This window comes from Poecilia formosa, unplaced genomic scaffold (genome assembly GCF_000485575.1).
Source record: "Poecilia formosa unplaced genomic scaffold, Poecilia_formosa-5.1.2 Scaffold6, whole genome shotgun sequence".
In the NCBI taxonomy this organism is placed as follows: Eukaryota; Metazoa; Chordata; class Actinopteri; order Cyprinodontiformes; family Poeciliidae; genus Poecilia; species Poecilia formosa.
This window is the reverse complement of record NW_006799945.1, coordinates 2878242-2895555: the sequence shown is the minus strand read 5'-3', so window position 1 is coordinate 2895555 and position 17314 is coordinate 2878242. Positions and strand designations below refer to the sequence as shown.

The window sequence follows — 17314 nt, the reverse complement described above, 5'->3', positions numbered from 1 at the left end:
TAACTCATCTCTGTGATACACATTTTAATTCAATACTGAATGAAAATGAAAACATTCTGGATATTTTTTTAATATTGTGTTGTATCATGAATAGCTGTTACAAACGTGACTTTTTATTAAAAAATGTTATCCACACATGTCAGTGTTAACATGTTTGTGCTTTTCAGATCTCTGACCAACACACCCAAATTGTCATACAACTGTTTATAATAGGGGTGCAACCAACTGATCTATTGGCACCAATTTCCTTAATTTTTTGAGATCGGACAATCTTATCTACCTCAACAAAGGTCTAAAAACCAACTACTGTCCCCTTTTGCTCTGCTGTGAGAGAAATATGACAGACAGACCCACCGACCAGATCATGTCTGCACATTTCCAGTTAACAATGGTCACCCCACTATTGCCAACTCGACATTTCAGACAAAAAGCATTGGTATCGGCCAAAATCGGAATCGGCCGGTCAAGCTTTTTAAATATCGGTAATCGCAATCTACCAGAAAACTGCAATCGGTGCATTAATAGGTCCTAAATAAGTCTTATAAGTTAACCAGAATCTGTAGTTGATGAGGTAAAAGCAGTGTTTCCTACAGTACTTTGACAAAGAACAAGAAAGCGACAGTAGCCACACCTGCTGATCCTCTAAAGGAGGCGAGGCGTTGGGCCAATTCACCGAATATAAGAAGGGAAAGATATCTGAACATAGCATCACTACCTCCGGACATCAAATTACATCTTGGAACGCCACAGAAGCCTTCACAGACAGAGGTAAAAATTTTCTTTTAATCCATAGAGGAAAATGTTTTTGATTCAGTGTATTTTTAACCAGTTGTTTGTTTGATGCTTTGCTTCAGAGATGCTTCTCTCTGTCCTCCTTGTGCTGGGCCTCTGCCTGGTGCCCAGTCAATCCAAACCTATGGGTAAATTTCTCCTGAGATATATATTTTCATACATGTTTGCTTTTTAAAGGCATTATGTTTAAATTGCTCTTCCTGTTTTCCAGAGGAAAGACTTGGCAGTCCTTTTCTTCATAAATGCTTCGAAGAAGCGAAGAAAATAGTAGACGACGCATACAAATACTCAAGAGAAGAGTGAGTTCATAATGCTTTCATATCTTGAGTGAAGGATAGTTTCTGAATGTCTGAACTGCGGAGCTCTGGATTTCTTGTTAAAACTGAGAAATATTTCCATTCTCTCTCCTGCAGGAGCCTCAGACGGGTCCGCAAGGATGAGGTGCAGCCTCGTGATGCTCTTCACCTCCTGAAGCAGCCTCGCGGTGACACTCGTTCAGCTGTGCGCTCTGCTGACTACATGGCACAGACTCTCCGTTTGGTCCAAGAGAAAGTACATCGTGTGCACAAGCGCTCCCTCAATGCAACAGGTCAGGCTCAGTCAAAGCTGATTTTTTTTTTCCATATCTGGTACTTTTAACAATCTGATTACATCTTAAAACCTGTAAGGACACACAGCTCTCTGGACTCCACCTTTCAGATTTACTCACGGAACAAGATTTGAGAGAACTTGCCCGGATTACTGGATGTGAAGCTCGAATCAGGAATCCACCATGTCGCAACACACCAAATATCAACAAGTATCGCACAATCACCAGCGTCTGCAACAACTTGTAAGTTTTAGATCACAATTAAGATTTTATTGAATTTAAAACAGTTTTGTAGGATCAATTGATCATCTATCTTAAGAACTTGCTCTTAGAAACGAATATAGGGTTTATTGGTGCAAACCATAATTTTTAGAAGTTCCATTTTTATACCAAAAAATTGAAACTTACCTCTAAAGAAGTACTTGTGAGATCCACTCAGACATCTTAGGCCATGAACCACAAAAGATGTGTTCACTTCTGTGGGATTTCAAAAGTTTGATTTCTAAACATCAGCCTTCCACATTTCTTTTACAGAAACAACCCTCGCCTGGGTGCCTCCAACACCCCATTCACCCGCTGGTTGCCCTCTGAGTACGATGATGGCATCTCCCAACCAAAAGGATGGAACAGAACCCGCAGATTCAACAACTTCTTGCTCCCATTGGTACCAACTTAGTTTCCAAAATCCAGACTTATTTAACCAAATATTTGTCTCAAGTTTTAAATTACCGTATTTTCCCGACTATATAGCGCACCTACAAAGTTAAAAAAAATAAAAATAAAAAAATCCTGGAAGCGTACATATATTTAAGCCGCTGGTATCTCCGCCAGCGTCTTATTAAGGACGCAGCCTTGCGTCTCCTACCATGGATTGGCTCACGCTGAGTTTATGTACAGCGGCTCTATTTCCACACTGTACTGCCAGATCGATAACCTTCTACTTAAAAGCTGCATCATATGAACTTCTTCATGTTGTTTCCATGGTGAGGGCTATGAGTTTGAAAACATTTCTCCGATGTGCCTGCTGCTCCATGTGCTTGTTCCAAATTAAAATTAGTACTTTCTTCTTTGATTTCCAATTTTGACTTCCAATGATTCCCTTCCTGCTAAAGAGCCCTCTGGTGGTTGAAGAAAAATACACAGAAAAGCCGCATCGGGCTATAAGCTGCGTGGTTTAAAGCGTGGGGAAAAAGTAGTCCAAAAATAGAGTATATCATTTTCTCTCTACTTTTAGGTGCGGCAGGTGTCCAATAGCATCTTGAGCACAACAGATGCAGGCGTTGTCAATGACACAGAGTACGCTCACATGGTGACCTTTTTTGGCCAGTGGAATGACCATGACCTCTCCTTCACACCATTTTCACCAAGTATCCGCTCCTTTAGCAATGGGCTGAACTGTGATGAAAGTTGCGAGCACAGTGAGCCATGCATCCCTATCCCGGTTGGTGTCAAAGCTCAAACCAATTTGTTTAATTTTGTTTCACCTTTCTGTTGTTTTACTTAAAACTCTTGCTTTTCTAACGATCAGATCCCTCCTGGAGACCCCCGCCTTCCCTCCCGTCCAGATAGCTGCATCCCAGCCTTTAGATCTGCTCCTACCTGTGGAACGGGTTACTCTGCATTTAATTTTGGTGGAGAACCCAACAAGAGGGAGCAGATCAATTCACTGACGGCCTTTCTGGATCTGGGGCAAGTCTATGGCTCAGATGAGAAGCTTGCCCTGAACCTTCGTGATCTCACCAGTGATTCCGGCCTGCTGCGCGTCAACACCGAATTCAGGGACAACGGGCGCGAGCTGCTGCCCTTCCACTCCCTGCAGGTGCAAATGTGTGCCACCCGCAGAAGAGTCACCAACAATACCAACGCCAGGGAGGTGCCCTGTTTTATTGCAGGTTTGTGAGTTTCTAAGCGAAATTGAGTTGAATGATTGAATAAAAATTATAATACTTGCTTTGAAAGCAAACCCAGCTACTGGATATTTCAAGATCCAGTTATCGCCAATGTTCAATATTAATAAACGACTGATCGACAAATTGTCATTTTCAGCTCATGTCATGGGAGTGGGAGAGTTAGTAGCACTGTTGCCTTGTAGGAAGAAGGTCCCGGGTTCGATTCCCAGCCCGGGATCTTTCTGCATGTCCTCACTATGCATGAGTAGGTTCTCTCTGGACACTCTGGCTTCCTCCCACAGTCCAAAAACATGACTAATCAGGTTAATTGGTCTCTCTCTAAACTCTCCGTAGGTGTGGATGTGTGTGTGTGCATGATTATTTGTCCTATTTCACTCTGTGATGCCCTTTGATGGACTGGCAACCTGTCCATCAAAGGGCGGACCTGTGTCTCATCCGTTGTCGAAATAGGCACTCATCACCACTTGCGACACCACTAGGGATAAGTGTGTTGGATAATGGTTGGATGGAGCTCATGTCATATTCTTAAGGTGGCTCCAAAAGTAAAAATGTCAGCAGGAATTGAGCTGTTGGTGTATTTCTCTGCAGGTGATGGCCGCGTGGATGAGAACATCGCCCTGACCTCTATCCACACCCTGTTTGTGCGTGAACACAACCGTTTGGCTCGTCAGCTGAAGAGGCTGAATCCACAATGGGACAGTGAGACTCTCTACCAAGAGGCCCGCAAAATCATGGGTGCTTACACCCAGGTAAACAACCTCAAAGAGTCAGCAAGGAGTCTCATTTTCTTCAAAGCCTGTGCTGTTCACTCAAATGCTGGTTTTTGTGTATTAGACTTTTGTCTTCAGGGATTATCTTCCTCACATTGTGGGTCCTGATGCAATGCGCAGACAGCTTGGACGTTACCCTGGCTACAACCCTAATGTTGACCCTAGCATCGCCAATGTGTTTGCGACAGCTGCTTACCGTTTCGCTCACCTGGCCATCCAGCCACTTGTGTTCCGACTGGCTCCAAACTACAGAGAGCACCCTCAGTTCCCCAGTGTCCCCCTGTTCAAGGCTTTCTTCACCCCCTGGAGAGTCATTTTTGAAGGTATGCCCCACAGAAATAACTGCAGCCATCTTGTCATTGTGCTTTAGGTTGAAGCCCTCATTTCTTTTGCTCTCACTCTCCAGGTGGAATCGACCCTTTGCTGCGTGGTCTGATAGGTAGCCCTGCTAAATTGAACACCCAGGATCACATGATGGTGAATGCTGTGAGAGATAGGTTGTTCCAGTTTGTAATGCACCTGGCTCTGGACCTGGGTGCTCTGAACATGCAGAGGAGTCGGGATCATGGCCTGCCTGGTACATGATTTATTTATTACATCCAAAAACTAGGAATCTGAACCTGATCTCTGACTCAATCTTCAGAGATCTAAGTCTTTGAGCAACTTTGTGAGACTCTCCACTTCATTTTTAGTCATATGTACTGATTTCAGAATAACACAGATCATGCCACTAATATCTCAAATTAACATATACCGTATTTTACGCACTATAAGGCGCACCTAAAAACCTTCAATTTCCTCAAAAGCCGACAGTGCTCCTTATAATCCGGTGTACTTTATATATGGACCAATATTGAGCCACAACAGGTCTAGCAATTACAGTAAGCAGCCGCCGACTTCATTTTCGCCTGTAGAAGAAGAAGCGCATGGTGCATGCTGGGACAGTTGTCAGAATGCTGGTTTGTAATCTATTAATAAAGTTTGACTGACGTGTAGAATCAGGTCGTCTGCAGGTCCTTTAGCACCACGTTCTCCACGAACATGCTGAGCACGAACAGAGAAGGGTCACCATCGTCCGGCCACGCCCCAGCCCAGTCGCGGAAGGCTCTCCTCGCCTACCGGAGTCGGACTGTTTTGTTGATATTCACTTTAGTGCAGCTCCATCTAGTGGATGCATAATGTAACTCCAGCCTCTCCTGCAACATCTATTCTATGCACCTTATAATCCGGTGCGCCTTATAGTGCGGAAAATATGGTAGTTTTATTTGGGCAATCATTACTTGTTGTCTCCATCCCTCAACTTTCTCATCCTCATGATTTCTATCACTTCAGGCTACAATGCCTGGCGCAGGTTCTGTGGTCTGTCCCAGCCTCGTAACCAGGCAGAGCTAGCTCAAGTTTTGAGGAATCCCACCCTGGCTCGTAATCTCCTGCAGCTCTATGGGACCCCCGACAACATTGATGTGTGGCTTGGAGGAGTCGCAGAGCCATTTGTGCCTGGCGGCCGCGTGGGTCCTCTGTTCGCCTGCCTCATTGCAACTCAGTTCCAGAGGATTCGTCAGGGTGACAGGTCAGTAAAGCAGAATGGGACTAATGAAGAGTACAAAAATAAATCAAATGGAGTGATTTTCTAACATTCTGGAATATTTCAGACTGTGGCACGAGAAGCCCGGTGTTTTCACGCCACAGCAGAGGCAGGCTCTGTCTGCTGTTACACTCTCCAGAATCATCTGTGACAACACCGGCATCACGTCTGTGCCCAGAGACGCTTTCAGCGTCGTCTCAAATAGGAACCGTCTGGTGCAGTGCTCCACTCTGCCACGCCTGAATCTTTTAGCATGGAGGGAGACAACCTCCATGCTCTGTGACTCCGGTGAGAGCTTTTTCATCCTAAGGACCAGTCAGCTTACCTAGTGTAGCGTTCTCTTTTGTAATTGTGTATAAAATGTTTGATGTGTTTGATATTACAGGATCCTCTGCTGGTTGTTTAGAGTCCAGTGACGGAGAGGTCATTTTAACCTTTATTACTGAAATCATGGCACTCTTTTGTCAAAAGAAATCTAGGATATTTAAAATCTGAAGACTTATTTTGATCCTTGTGATGAACAGAACCCAACCCAGACCGATGAACTGAACAATCTGGACCCTCTGGATCTCCAGGACGCCTTAGACCCTGTGGACCCTGTAAATGTTCATGGTCCTCTGGACCTCCAGGAACCTCTGGACCTCCAGGAACCTCTGGACCTCCAGGAACCTCTGGATCTGCAAGATCCAGATGTTTCACTGAAATTTGAGACCAATGAAGTAGTTGATTCTGAGTAGTAATTTCATAAAGTCTGCAGTTCATTTGTATATTTTTTGTCATTGCTCAGATTTGGTTGCTTTATGAATTTTGATTATTATGTGCAAGCAATACTCTACTCATTTCATCTTCTCAGCATTTGACAAAATGTATGTTTCTCTTCAGATCCTTGAAGACCAATCAGCCCCAGATGTCCTCTAAGATCACCGATATTCAAACATCAGTTTCTCTTTTGGGATGACGGCCTATACCCATCATAAAGAAACAAAACAAGCCAACACAGAACTCGGACACACCTGTTTATATTCTTCAGTCATTCACTCTGCACTTCTTCCATTGGAACAGAAAGCTGGGAATACGATCGAAATTGTCAGGCTGGCCATCAACATCTTCTTATCAGGACATTTGTTCTTCACTATGGGACATAAACACACCCTGTGGAGTCCTCATTATTTTAGACCAACATTTAGCTTTATGCTTTCAAATCTAGAGCTAGCAACTACTTAGCAACCTAGGACTACTGGAATCAACATTTAGTTTAACAGTTACTAATAGCAGAACCAACCAACATTTAGCTTTGCATACTTACTAATAGCAGCCCTGAACAAGAATGTGGAGTACTTATTACTTTAGACCAACATTTAGCTTTTTACTTTTAATATCAGAGCAAGATCTAGAGAAACTCCTGTTAGTTTACCCAGAACTAGAATCAAACATGGAGACCCAACATTTAGCTAACTAATAAAATCAAACATTGAGAAACAAACTTAAGATCCAGATCTATTACTTTATAGATTGTGATCTACTTCTTGTTATTAAACATGGGGAACCAATATTTAGTTTTGTACTCTAACTTTTGTCTTTGGTTTTCTTGTTTTCTTTGCATTTCCTTCTAATTCATGTAAAGCATTTTGAACTGCCTTGTTGCTGAAAATGTGCTATATAAATAAAATTAGCTTACCCTCTCCAGGATGAACTTCCCATTAAAAACACCAGTGACCTGTCACTGTTCCCGTCAGTCATTCACAGCAGCACATGACCAGATAAAGACACACCATACCACTGTATCCTCATTTTACACTTTATTGTAATTAAATTGTGAGTTTTATGCTAAAACTCAGAAGGATATCCGTTCCATGGGTTTAAATTGAAGGAATGTGTTTAACTCTGTTACAACTTACAGTCTGTTAAACCAAAAATTAGCATTTGGCCAAGTTTGACTATTAAATTGTGAACATGTTGTGCACTAATAACTTGTACCTTGAAATGTTAAGTTCTGCTTTGTTTGCTAATATTTTGGTTTGCTGCAACTTTGTTGTCTTGTATTGAATGTTGCATTCAATAAAGCAATTGAGGAATCACTGATTTTATTAATTTTTTATTACTGATTTGTTGCCAATTTAAAGCTACTGTTTTTAAAGTAAGGAAAGTAAGCTGCAAAACATAAAAAAATGAGACTCTATAAATGTGGAATACACTTAATGACACGTCTTGCAAAGTTGTGGTCAAAACATACAAATAAGTGTATCGTTTATTGCAGTAGCATAATCTCACACTGCAAATTTGAAAGAAAAAGAAAGAAAGAAAATTTCACTCTTAAAGCTGGATATAAAAAGGAAGGAAAATGTGTCTAGCAAAATCACATCTGAGAAGATAAATGTGTGGATGTGCCATAACCGTCTTCAGCTTTTCAGAAACAAAACTGAAGTTACAACCTGGAGTCGACATACAGCTTCAGCTGCTTCAGCTGGAAACTAGTGATCAGGCCCGAAATTTAGGTGTAGTCATGGACTCCGGCACATACCTTTAGAGTCAATTATTCCTTATAGATGGGTTCATAGTTGATGCATTTAACAGACAAAGCCGGGAGCATGGACTAGTCACATTTATTGGGGCCATGCGCCACACACGCTGCCACAGTTGAAGTTTACCTCAGTGCCTTTCACTCAAACTGGACACAGGCTGACCTGTGTAACGTTGTGGAATGCTCTTGTGAAAGGTAAGGATGTCATCCACACAGGTATCCTTCTCCAAGACTCGGCACTCTTCCTCCAGGTGAGAAAAGGCCATTAGCTTTGCAGCTTCTCTCACTGCAAATCGTGCAGTGCATTCAGCTGGACATTAGAACTGAGGTGATGTGCTCTAACTTCCTGGTTTTAGTGAGATTTAGTCAACTCTCTGAATTAGTTGCAGTTGTTTGATTGACCCACTTTTTAGGAAAACGTGTGAAGACACTGTTGAAGTAATAATCAGTTACTCACTTAATCTCATGACAGTCAAGATCGAGGAACTTCAGCTTGTTTGACAACAGCATGAAAAACCCATTGTATGTGCAGAAAAGGCATAAAATACACACAGTTAAGGTGCTTTTCAAAGAAACATAATGATTAACTTTACATTTACTGCTCCACTTCCTTGTCTTGCACAAATGCAGGATTGCTTTTTTATTTCTTTACCTCTGTGACTCACATTGTCAGTCATTACAGCATTGTTTTCAAATGAAAATATTCTGGATTTTTTTTTTCTTCTATTAAATGCTAAATAAAAAAAAATGATTCTTTGAATGTCCATATTATTTAGATTTCTTGTCTTCATTTGGTAAAGGCTAAACGGTTTCTGCTTTTTATTTTATTTTTCTTATCTGTAGTTTACATGTTGTTCTACTAAAGGCTGAAACTCCTGAACCATCAGTAAAGTATTCTGAAGAAAAGCTTTTTTCAAAAGCAAGTGTCCCTCTTTTCCTTTGTCATTTATTTCATTTATATCATAATAAAAGTTTACAAAACTAGATTAAACATTTTGATATGAATCTAACTCAAGATGTTGGTTCATTCCACTTTAATTCTCATTTGTGGTTCAAGCAGAAAACAGTATAATGCTAATATGTTTATTTTGGGTTATATCATTAATATTAGGCTATATTAGGAAGGTGAAAATTAATAGCTGTCAAAAATGTTTAAGTTGAGGAAATTTCTATGTTGGAGTGATAGTTTAGCTTTAACTACTTTAGAAAAAGTACAAATGCTAAAGTTAAACTTGCTTGTTGTTATTTAGTTTACCAAAGTATAACTCAAGGAAAATTATTTGAAACCAAACAAATCTATATCACGTCATTTCATTTCAGTGTTTGGCTGGATTTTTTTTGTTACTCCTTTACCTTCATCAAATTATCTTTGAAAAATTACATTGCAAAGTGAGTTTTGATCAAAGTTATTTAAACGTTTTATCCTCATGTCAGTGTTGCTATGTTTGTGCTGCTTTCTGGCCAACCCATCCAGCAGAACTTATTGTATTGTTGTTTTTAGGTTTCTAAAGTAGACCATTAGTCATATCAGTTGACCAGAAGCTGATTAGCTGAAAGCAGTGTTTCCTGCAGGACTTTGATAAGGAAGAAGGAACTGCATTTCCTGAAAATAGCCGCACCTGCTCATCCCGTAAAGGAGGCGAGGCGTTGGGTCAGTCGACTGAATATAAGGAGGGCCAGAGAGTTGAACACAGCATCCGAACCTCCAGATCTCAAAGAGCATCTTAGAACGCCACAGAAGCCTTCACAGACAAAGGTAGAAAAAATTATTTTAATCCACAGAGGAAAAGGTTTTCAATTTATTGTATTTTTAACCAGTTAATGTTTGTTTGATGTTTTGTTTTAGAGATGCTTCTCTCTGTACTTCTTATCCTGGGCCTCTGCCTGGTGCCCAGTCAATCCAAGCCTACAGGTAAATATCTCCTGACATAATATTTTTTTGCATATTTGCTTTGTAAATGCATGATGTTTAAGCTGTTCTTATTTTTCAGGTGAAAGACTCGGCAGTCCTTTTCTTCAGAAATGCTTTGAAGAAGCAAAGAAAATAGTAGACGATGCATATACGTACTCCAGAGAAGAGTGAGTTCATCATCTTGAGTGATGAGCAGTTTTCTGAACTGCGGAGCTCTGGATTTCTTGTTAAAACTGAGAGATATTTCCATTCTCTCTCCTGCAGGAGCCTCAGACGGGTCCGCAGGGATGTGGTGAAGCCTCATGATGCTCTTCGCCTCCTGAAGCAGCCTCGCGGTGACACTCGTTCAGCTGTGCGCTCTGCTGACTACATGGCACAGACTCTCCGTTTGGTCCAAGAGAAAGTACATCGTGTGCACAAGCGCTCCCTCAATGCAACAGGTCAGGCTCAGTCAAAGCTGATTTTTTTTTCCTCTTCTGGTTGAAAGTCTTGTGCTTCTAAATAATAATCTAATGATACTTAAAAGCCAATAAGGACACATGGATCATTGAACTATACATTTCAGATTTACTCACGGAACAAGATTTGAGAGAACTTGCCCGGATTACTGGATGTGAAGCTCGAATCAGGAATCCACCATGTCACAACACACCAAATATCAACAAGTATCGCACAATCACCAGCGTCTGCAACAACTTGTAAGTTTTTATGATAAAGAATTATTTTTTTTTTTTTTAGTCTAGTTTTATAGAAATGATTGATCAGCTATCTTGTCAACTTGGTCTTAGGAATAAATTTGGGGTTTATTGGTGCAAAGAATCGTTTTTAGAAGTTCCTTTTTTAATTTACCCTCTAGAGAAGTACTTGTGAAATGCATTCTAACTTCTTAGGCCATTCACCACAAACGGTGTGTTCACTTCTGTTGAATTTCTGAACCTCGAACCTTCCACATTTCTTTTACAGAAACAACCCTCGCCTGGGTGCCTCCAACACCCCATTCACCCGCTGGTTGCCCTCTGAGTACGATGATGACATTTCCCAACCAAAAGGATGGGACTTAAATCGCAGATTCAACAATTTCTTGCTCCCATTGGTAACAACTTAGTTTCCAAAATCCAGACTTATTTAGCCAAATATTTGTCTCAAGTGTAACATTAAATGTTTTTCTCTCTACTTTTAGGTGCGGCAGGTGTCCAATAGCATCTTGAGCACAACAGATGCAGGCGTTGTCAATGACACAGAGTACGCTCACATGGTGACCTTTTTTGGCCAGTGGAATGACCATGACCTCTCCTTCACACCATTTTCACCAAGTATCCGCTCCTTTAGCAATGGGCTGAACTGCGATGAAAGTTGCGAGCACAGTGAGCCATGCATCCCTATCCCGGTTGGTGTCAAAGCTCAAACCAAATTGTTTAATTTTGTTTCACCTTTCTGTTGTTTTACTTAAATCTCTTGCTTTTCTAACGATCAGATCCCTCCTGGAGACCCCCGGATTCCCTCCCGTCCAGATAGCTGCATCCCAGCCTTTAGATCTGCTCCTGCCTGTGGAACGGGTTACTCTGCATTTAATTTTGGTGGAGAACCCAACAAGAGGGAGCAGATCAATTCACTGACGGCCTTTCTGGATCTGGGGCAAGTCTATGGCTCAGATGAGAAGCTTGCCCTGAACCTTCGTGATCTCACCAGTGATTCCGGCCTGCTGCGCGTCAACACCGAATTCAGGGACAACGGGCGCGAGCTGCTGCCCTTCCACTCCCTGCAGGTGCAAATGTGCGCCACCCGCAGAAGAGTCACCAACGATGCCAATGCCAAGGAGGTGCCCTGTTTTATTGCAGGTTTGTGAATTTCTAAGGAGAAATTGAGATAAACAGTTGAATACATAATCTTTCACTGACAAAAAAAATAATAACAAAAGGACAAGTCTCAAAACAGTGTAATTTTTTAAAGGATCAAGCAATCACTATGTTGCTTGATCCTTTAAACATAAAAAAAATAATATTGCTCAAATACTTAGTCTATGTAGTCAGTCTTCAATAAGAACAGAACAAACTGAAACAAAATTCAGCAACAACACAAGTTGTGAAACATAGGGTTTGCTAATGAGCTAACCCTGCAAGTCTATATTTCAGTATTACAGTAATTTGTCATTTTTAGGTTCCTCTAAAAGTAAAAATGTCAGCAGGAATTGAGCTGTTGGTGTATTTCTCTACAGGTGATGGCCGCGTGGATGAGAACATCGCCCTGACCTCTATCCACACCCTGTTTGTGCGTGAACACAACCGTTTGGCTCGTCAGCTGAAGAGGCTGAATCCACACTGGGACAGTGAGACTCTCTACCAAGAGGCCCGCAAGATCATGGGTGCTTACACCCAGGTAAACAACCTCAAAGAGTCAGCAAGGAGTCTCATTTTCTTCAAAGCCTGTGCTGTTCACTCAAATGCTGGTTTTGTGTATCAGATTTTTGTCTTCAGGGATTATCTTCCTCACATTTTGGGTCCTGATGCAATGCGTAGACATATTGGACGTTACCCTGGCTACAACCCTAATGTTGACCCTAGCATCGCCAATGTGTTTGCGACAGCTGCTTACCGTTTCGCTCACCTGGCCATCCAGCCACCTGTGTTCAGACTGGATCCAAACTACAGAGAGCACCCTCAGTTCCCCAGTGTCCCCCTGTTCAAGGCTTTCTTCACCCCCTGGAGAGTCATTTTTGAAGGTATGCCCCACAGAAATAACTGCAGCCATCTTGTCATTGTGTTTTAGGACGAAGCCCTCATTTCTTTTGCTCTCACTCTCCAGGTGGAGTCGACCCTGTGCTGCGTGGTCTGCTAGGTCGCCCTGCTAAACTGGGCACTCAGGACAACATGCTGGTGGATGCTCTGAGAGAGAGGTTGTTTGAATTCATCCAGCACCTGGCTCTGGACCTGGGTGCTCTGAACATGCAGAGGGGTCGTGATCATGGCCTGCCTGGTACGTGATTTACTTATTCCACCCTGCAGTTGGGAATCTGAACATGATCTCTGACCCAAACCTCAAAGACCCAAGTCAGTAGTCTCAAACGCCCATCCTCAAGTTGCAGGAGTCCTGCACCTTGTATATCTGTCTGCTTCAGTACACCTGGCTCCGATATTAGCTTATTAGCACAGCTCTTTGGAGCTCTGTGGATGTTTAATTCAAGTGTGGAGGAGAAGAGAAACATCAAAAAGATGCAGGACTCTGACTCTCGAGGAATGCAGTTTGAGACAACTGATCTAAGTCTTGATGAGAAAATGTGTCTCCTAGTGATCACCAGCAAGCCTCAGATACAATGTCAAGTAATAAATTGCAGACTAGCCTAAAAGACAACATCATATGCTACGCTGATGACCTATTGTTGTATTTACAGGTGTTGAAAAATGAATCACAGGAAGTTATTAAACATTAAAGTCTAAATAAAATTGGATGCAACAAATGGAATGAAAATGTTGCCCTAATTGGACAAACATTTCTTGTTTTCTCACTTTCTCATCCTCATGATTTCTATCACTTCAGGCTACAATGCCTGGCGCAGGTTCTGTGGTCTGTCCCAGCCTCGTAACCAGGCAGAGCTGGCTCAGGTTTTGAGGAATCCCACCCTGGCTCAGAAGCTGCTGGAGCTCTACGGGACCCCCGAAAACATCGACGTGTGGCTTGGAGGAGTCGCAGAGCCATTTGTGCCTGGCGGCCGCGTGGGTCCTCTGTTCGCCTGCCTCATTGGAACTCAGTTCCAGAAAATCCGTGGGGGTGACAGGTCAGTAAAGCAGAGTAGGACTGTTTGATTTCTTTTCTCAAAAGCAAATCGTAGATTTGAATGGAATAATTTACCAAAGTTCTGTAATTTTTCAGGCTGTGGTACCAGAACCCCGGTGTTTTCACGCCACAGCAGAGGCAGGCTCTGTTCGCTGTTACACTCTCCAGAGTCATCTGTGACAACACCGGCATCACGTCTGTGCCCAGTGACGCTTTCAGCGTNTTGGACGTTACCCTGGCTACAACCCTAATGTTGACCCTAGCATCGCCAATGTGTTTGCGACAGCTGCTTACCGTTTCGCTCACCTGGCCATCCAGCCAGCTTTGTTCAGACTGGATCCAAACTACAGAGAGCACCCTCAGTTCCCCAGTGTCCCCCTGTTCAAGGCTTTCTTCACCCCCTGGAGAGTCATTTTTGAAGGTATGCCCCACAGAAATAACTGCAGCCATCTTGTCATTGTGTTTTAGGACGAAGCCCTCATTTCTTTTGCTCTCACTCTCCAGGTGGAGTCGACCCTGTGCTGCGTGGTCTGCTAGGTCGCCCTGCTAAACTGGGCACTCAGGACAACATGCTGGTGGATGCTCTGAGAGAGAGGTTGTTTGAATTCATCCAGCACCTGGCTCTGGACCTGGGTGCTCTGAACATGCAGAGGGGTCGTGATCATGGCCTGCCTGGTACGTGATTTACTTATTCCACCCTGCAGTTGGGAATCTGAACATGATCTCTGACCCAAACCTCAAAGACCCAAGTCAGTAGTCTCAAACGCCCATCCTCAAGTTGCAGGAGTCCTGCACCTTGTATATCTGTCTGCTTCAGTACACCTGGCTCCGATATTAGCTTATTAGCACAGCTCTTTGGAGCTCTGTGGATGTTTAATTCAAGTGTGGAGGAGAAGAGAAACATCAAAAAGATGCAGGACTCTGACTCTCGAGGAATGCAGTTTGAGACAACTGATCTAAGTCTTGATGAGAAAATGTGTCTCCTAGTGATCACCAGCAAGCCTCAGATACAATGTCAAGTAATAAATTGCAGACTAGCCTAAAAGACAACATCATATGCTACGCTGATGACCTATTGTTGTATTTACAGGTGTTGAAAAATGAATCACAGGAAGTTATTAAACATTAAAGTCTAAATAAAATTGGATGCAACAAATGGAATGAAAATGTTGCCCTAATTGGACAAACATTTCTTGTTTTCTCACTTTCTCATCCTCATGATTTCTATCACTTCAGGCTACAATGCCTGGCGCAGGTTCTGTGGTCTGTCCCAGCCTCGTAACCAGGCAGAGCTGGCTCAGGTTTTGAGGAATCCCACCCTGGCTCGTAATCTCCTGCAGCTCTATGGGACCCCCGACAACATTGATGTGTGGCTTGGAGGAGTCGCAGAGCCATTTGTGCCTGGCGGCCGCGTGGGTCCTCTGTTCGCCTGCCTCATTGGAACTCAGTTCCAGAAAATCCGTGGGGGTGACAGGTCAGTAAAGCAGAGTAGGATTGTTTGATTTCTTTTCTCAAAAGCAAATGGAATAATTTACCAAAGTTCTGTAATTTTTCAGGCTGTGGTACCAGAACCCCGGTGTTTTCAAGCCACAGCAGAGGCAGGCTCTGTTCGCTGTTACACTCTCCAGAGTCATCTGTGACAACACCGGCATCACGTCTGTGCCCAGTGACGCTTTCAGCGTNTTATTATGTTTGATGATTCAGGATTTCCTGAGGATTGTTTGAGGTCCAGTGACGGAGAGGTCAGTCTCACCTTTATTACTGAAATAATGTCGCATATTGTCAAAGGAATAATGTGATCTTTTGAAATCCAAACACTTAGTGTGGTGTTTATTTCTTGTTGACAAACAGAACCCAACCCAGACAGATGAACTGAACAATCTGGACCCGCAGGACCCACTGGATCTCCAGGATCCCGTAGATCCTGTGGACCCTTCCGACCTTCAGGATCCTCTGGACCCTGTGGATCCACAAGATCCACTGGAACTTGAGACCAATGAGGTAGTTGATTCTGAATAATAAATTCATAAAGACAGCAGTTCATTTATATATATTTTTTTTTTATCATAACTCAGATTTGGTTGCTTTATGAATTTTGATTATTATGTGCAAGCAATACTCTACTCATTTCATCTTCTCAGCATTTTGATAAAATGTATGTTTCTCCTCAGATCCAGTAAGACCATTCAGCCCCAGATGCCCTCTAAGATCACCAATATTCAAACATCAGTTCTGGGATGACGGCCTATACCCAGAGAGACTCATTTGTTTCCATCATAAAGAAACAAAACAAGCCAACACAGAACTCAGACACACCTGTTTATATTCCTCAGTCATTCACTCTGCACTTCTTCCATCGGAGCAGAAAGCTGGGATTACAAAGGAAATTGTCAAGCTGGCCGTCAACGTCTTCGTCTCAGGACATTTGTTCTTCTCTATGGGACAGAAACACTTTCTTTCCAGGATGAACCTCCCATTAGAAAACACCAGTGACTTGTGGGCTTTTAAATTTGTTTACGACAGTCATTCGCAGTAGCAGATGACTAGATAAAAACACACCATACCACTGTATCCTCATTTTACTCTTTATTGTAATAATAAGGCATTTTGTTAGTTTTAGGCTTCATACCAATGGGTTTTAATTGAACAAATGTGTTTGACTCTGTTACAACTGCGTCTATTTTACAAAAAAGAAAATCAACATTAGGATAATTTTGATGGGATCAACCAATATTAATTTATGAACATGTTTTGCATTAAATCTTTTACCTTCAAATATTGTGTTATGATTTATCTGATCATATTTTTGTTTTACTGCAACTTTGTTGTTTTACATTTAATGTTGAATATTGCATTCAATAAAGCAATTGAGCGATCACTGTTTTGTATGAGTTTTTTTTTAATGATAATTTATTTTTAAAGTAAAAACTTATATTTTTAAAAGTCGAAGGAGCTGAAAATGTTAAAAGTTGACTGCCTTGCACATTAATGGACATTTTTTTGAAAATATGTAGAGAAAACATCAAAATATATTCCATCTTTTATTGCAACAGCTTAATTTCACACTAAATTACATAAAAAAGTTACTCAGTTTGGGGCTAATAAAGGTTGCCACGCTCATTGGATTTTTAACCCATGACTAAGGATTGTAAGATGGAGAGGTCAGTGTAACCTTTATTGCTGAAATCATTTAATTTTTTTGTCAAAAGAATGCTGGGATAGTTTAAGACCCAAAGATGTTTGATATTTATTTCCTTTTCATAAACAGAAACCAGCTGAGACAGATGAACTGAACAATCAGGACGCACAGGATCTCCATGACCCCTTGGACCTTGTCGACCTCCAGGATCCTGTGGAAGAACCTTTAAGCAATGAGGTGGTTGATTCTGTAGTAGTTTGTATATTTTTTCCCAGCTCAGATTTAGTTACTTTATGAGGCGATAGGAATTTTGATTATTATGTGC

General features: G+C 42.0%; 2 protein-coding genes across 2 annotated transcripts; both read left to right on the top strand.

Annotated features, from left to right (window-relative positions):
* Positions 1–675: 675 nt before the first annotated feature.
* LOC103148513 (eosinophil peroxidase-like) lies at positions 676–7724 on the top strand. The gene is made up of 16 exons (XM_007567323.2): positions 676–768; positions 855–920; positions 1004–1091; positions 1206–1381; positions 1492–1624; positions 1916–2045; positions 2616–2822; positions 2910–3273; positions 3880–4040; positions 4126–4384; positions 4468–4638; positions 5394–5631; positions 5714–5934; positions 6032–6069; positions 6171–6365; positions 6529–7724. Exons 2-16 carry the CDS (start codon positions 857–859, stop codon positions 6562–6564), a joined length of 2481 nt encoding a protein of 826 aa, XP_007567385.1. The 5' UTR covers positions 676–768; positions 855–856; the 3' UTR covers positions 6565–7724.
* Positions 7725–9701: 1977 nt separating this feature from the next.
* Positions 9702–16290, top strand: LOC103150236 (eosinophil peroxidase-like). Its single transcript, XM_016680553.1, is given in 20 exon segments — positions 9702–9923; positions 10014–10079; positions 10159–10246; positions 10344–10519; positions 10645–10777; positions 11043–11172; positions 11260–11466; positions 11554–11917; positions 12295–12455; positions 12540–12798; positions 12882–13052; positions 13614–13851; positions 13947–14067; positions 14070–14271; positions 14355–14525; positions 15087–15324; positions 15407–15479; positions 15530–15592; positions 15702–15851; positions 16022–16290. Coding segments are annotated over 19 exon segments (3018 nt in total). The 5' UTR covers positions 9702–9923; positions 10014–10015; the 3' UTR covers positions 16031–16290.
* The last annotated feature ends 1024 nt before the right edge of the window (positions 16291–17314 follow it).

Excerpts from the sequence above, each read along its gene's own strand:
- LOC103148513 (XM_007567323.2), top strand. The coding sequence starts at position 857 with ATGCTTCTCTCTGTCCTCCTTGTGCTGGGCCTCTGCCTGGTGCCCAGT. Across the intron at positions 1,625-1,915 it reads ACCAGCGTCTGCAACAACTT|AAACAACCCTCGCCTGGGTG; the intron begins GTAAGTTTTAGA and ends TTTCTTTTACAG. Across the intron at positions 2,046-2,615 it reads ACAACTTCTTGCTCCCATTG|GTGCGGCAGGTGTCCAATAG; the intron begins GTACCAACTTAG and ends CTCTACTTTTAG.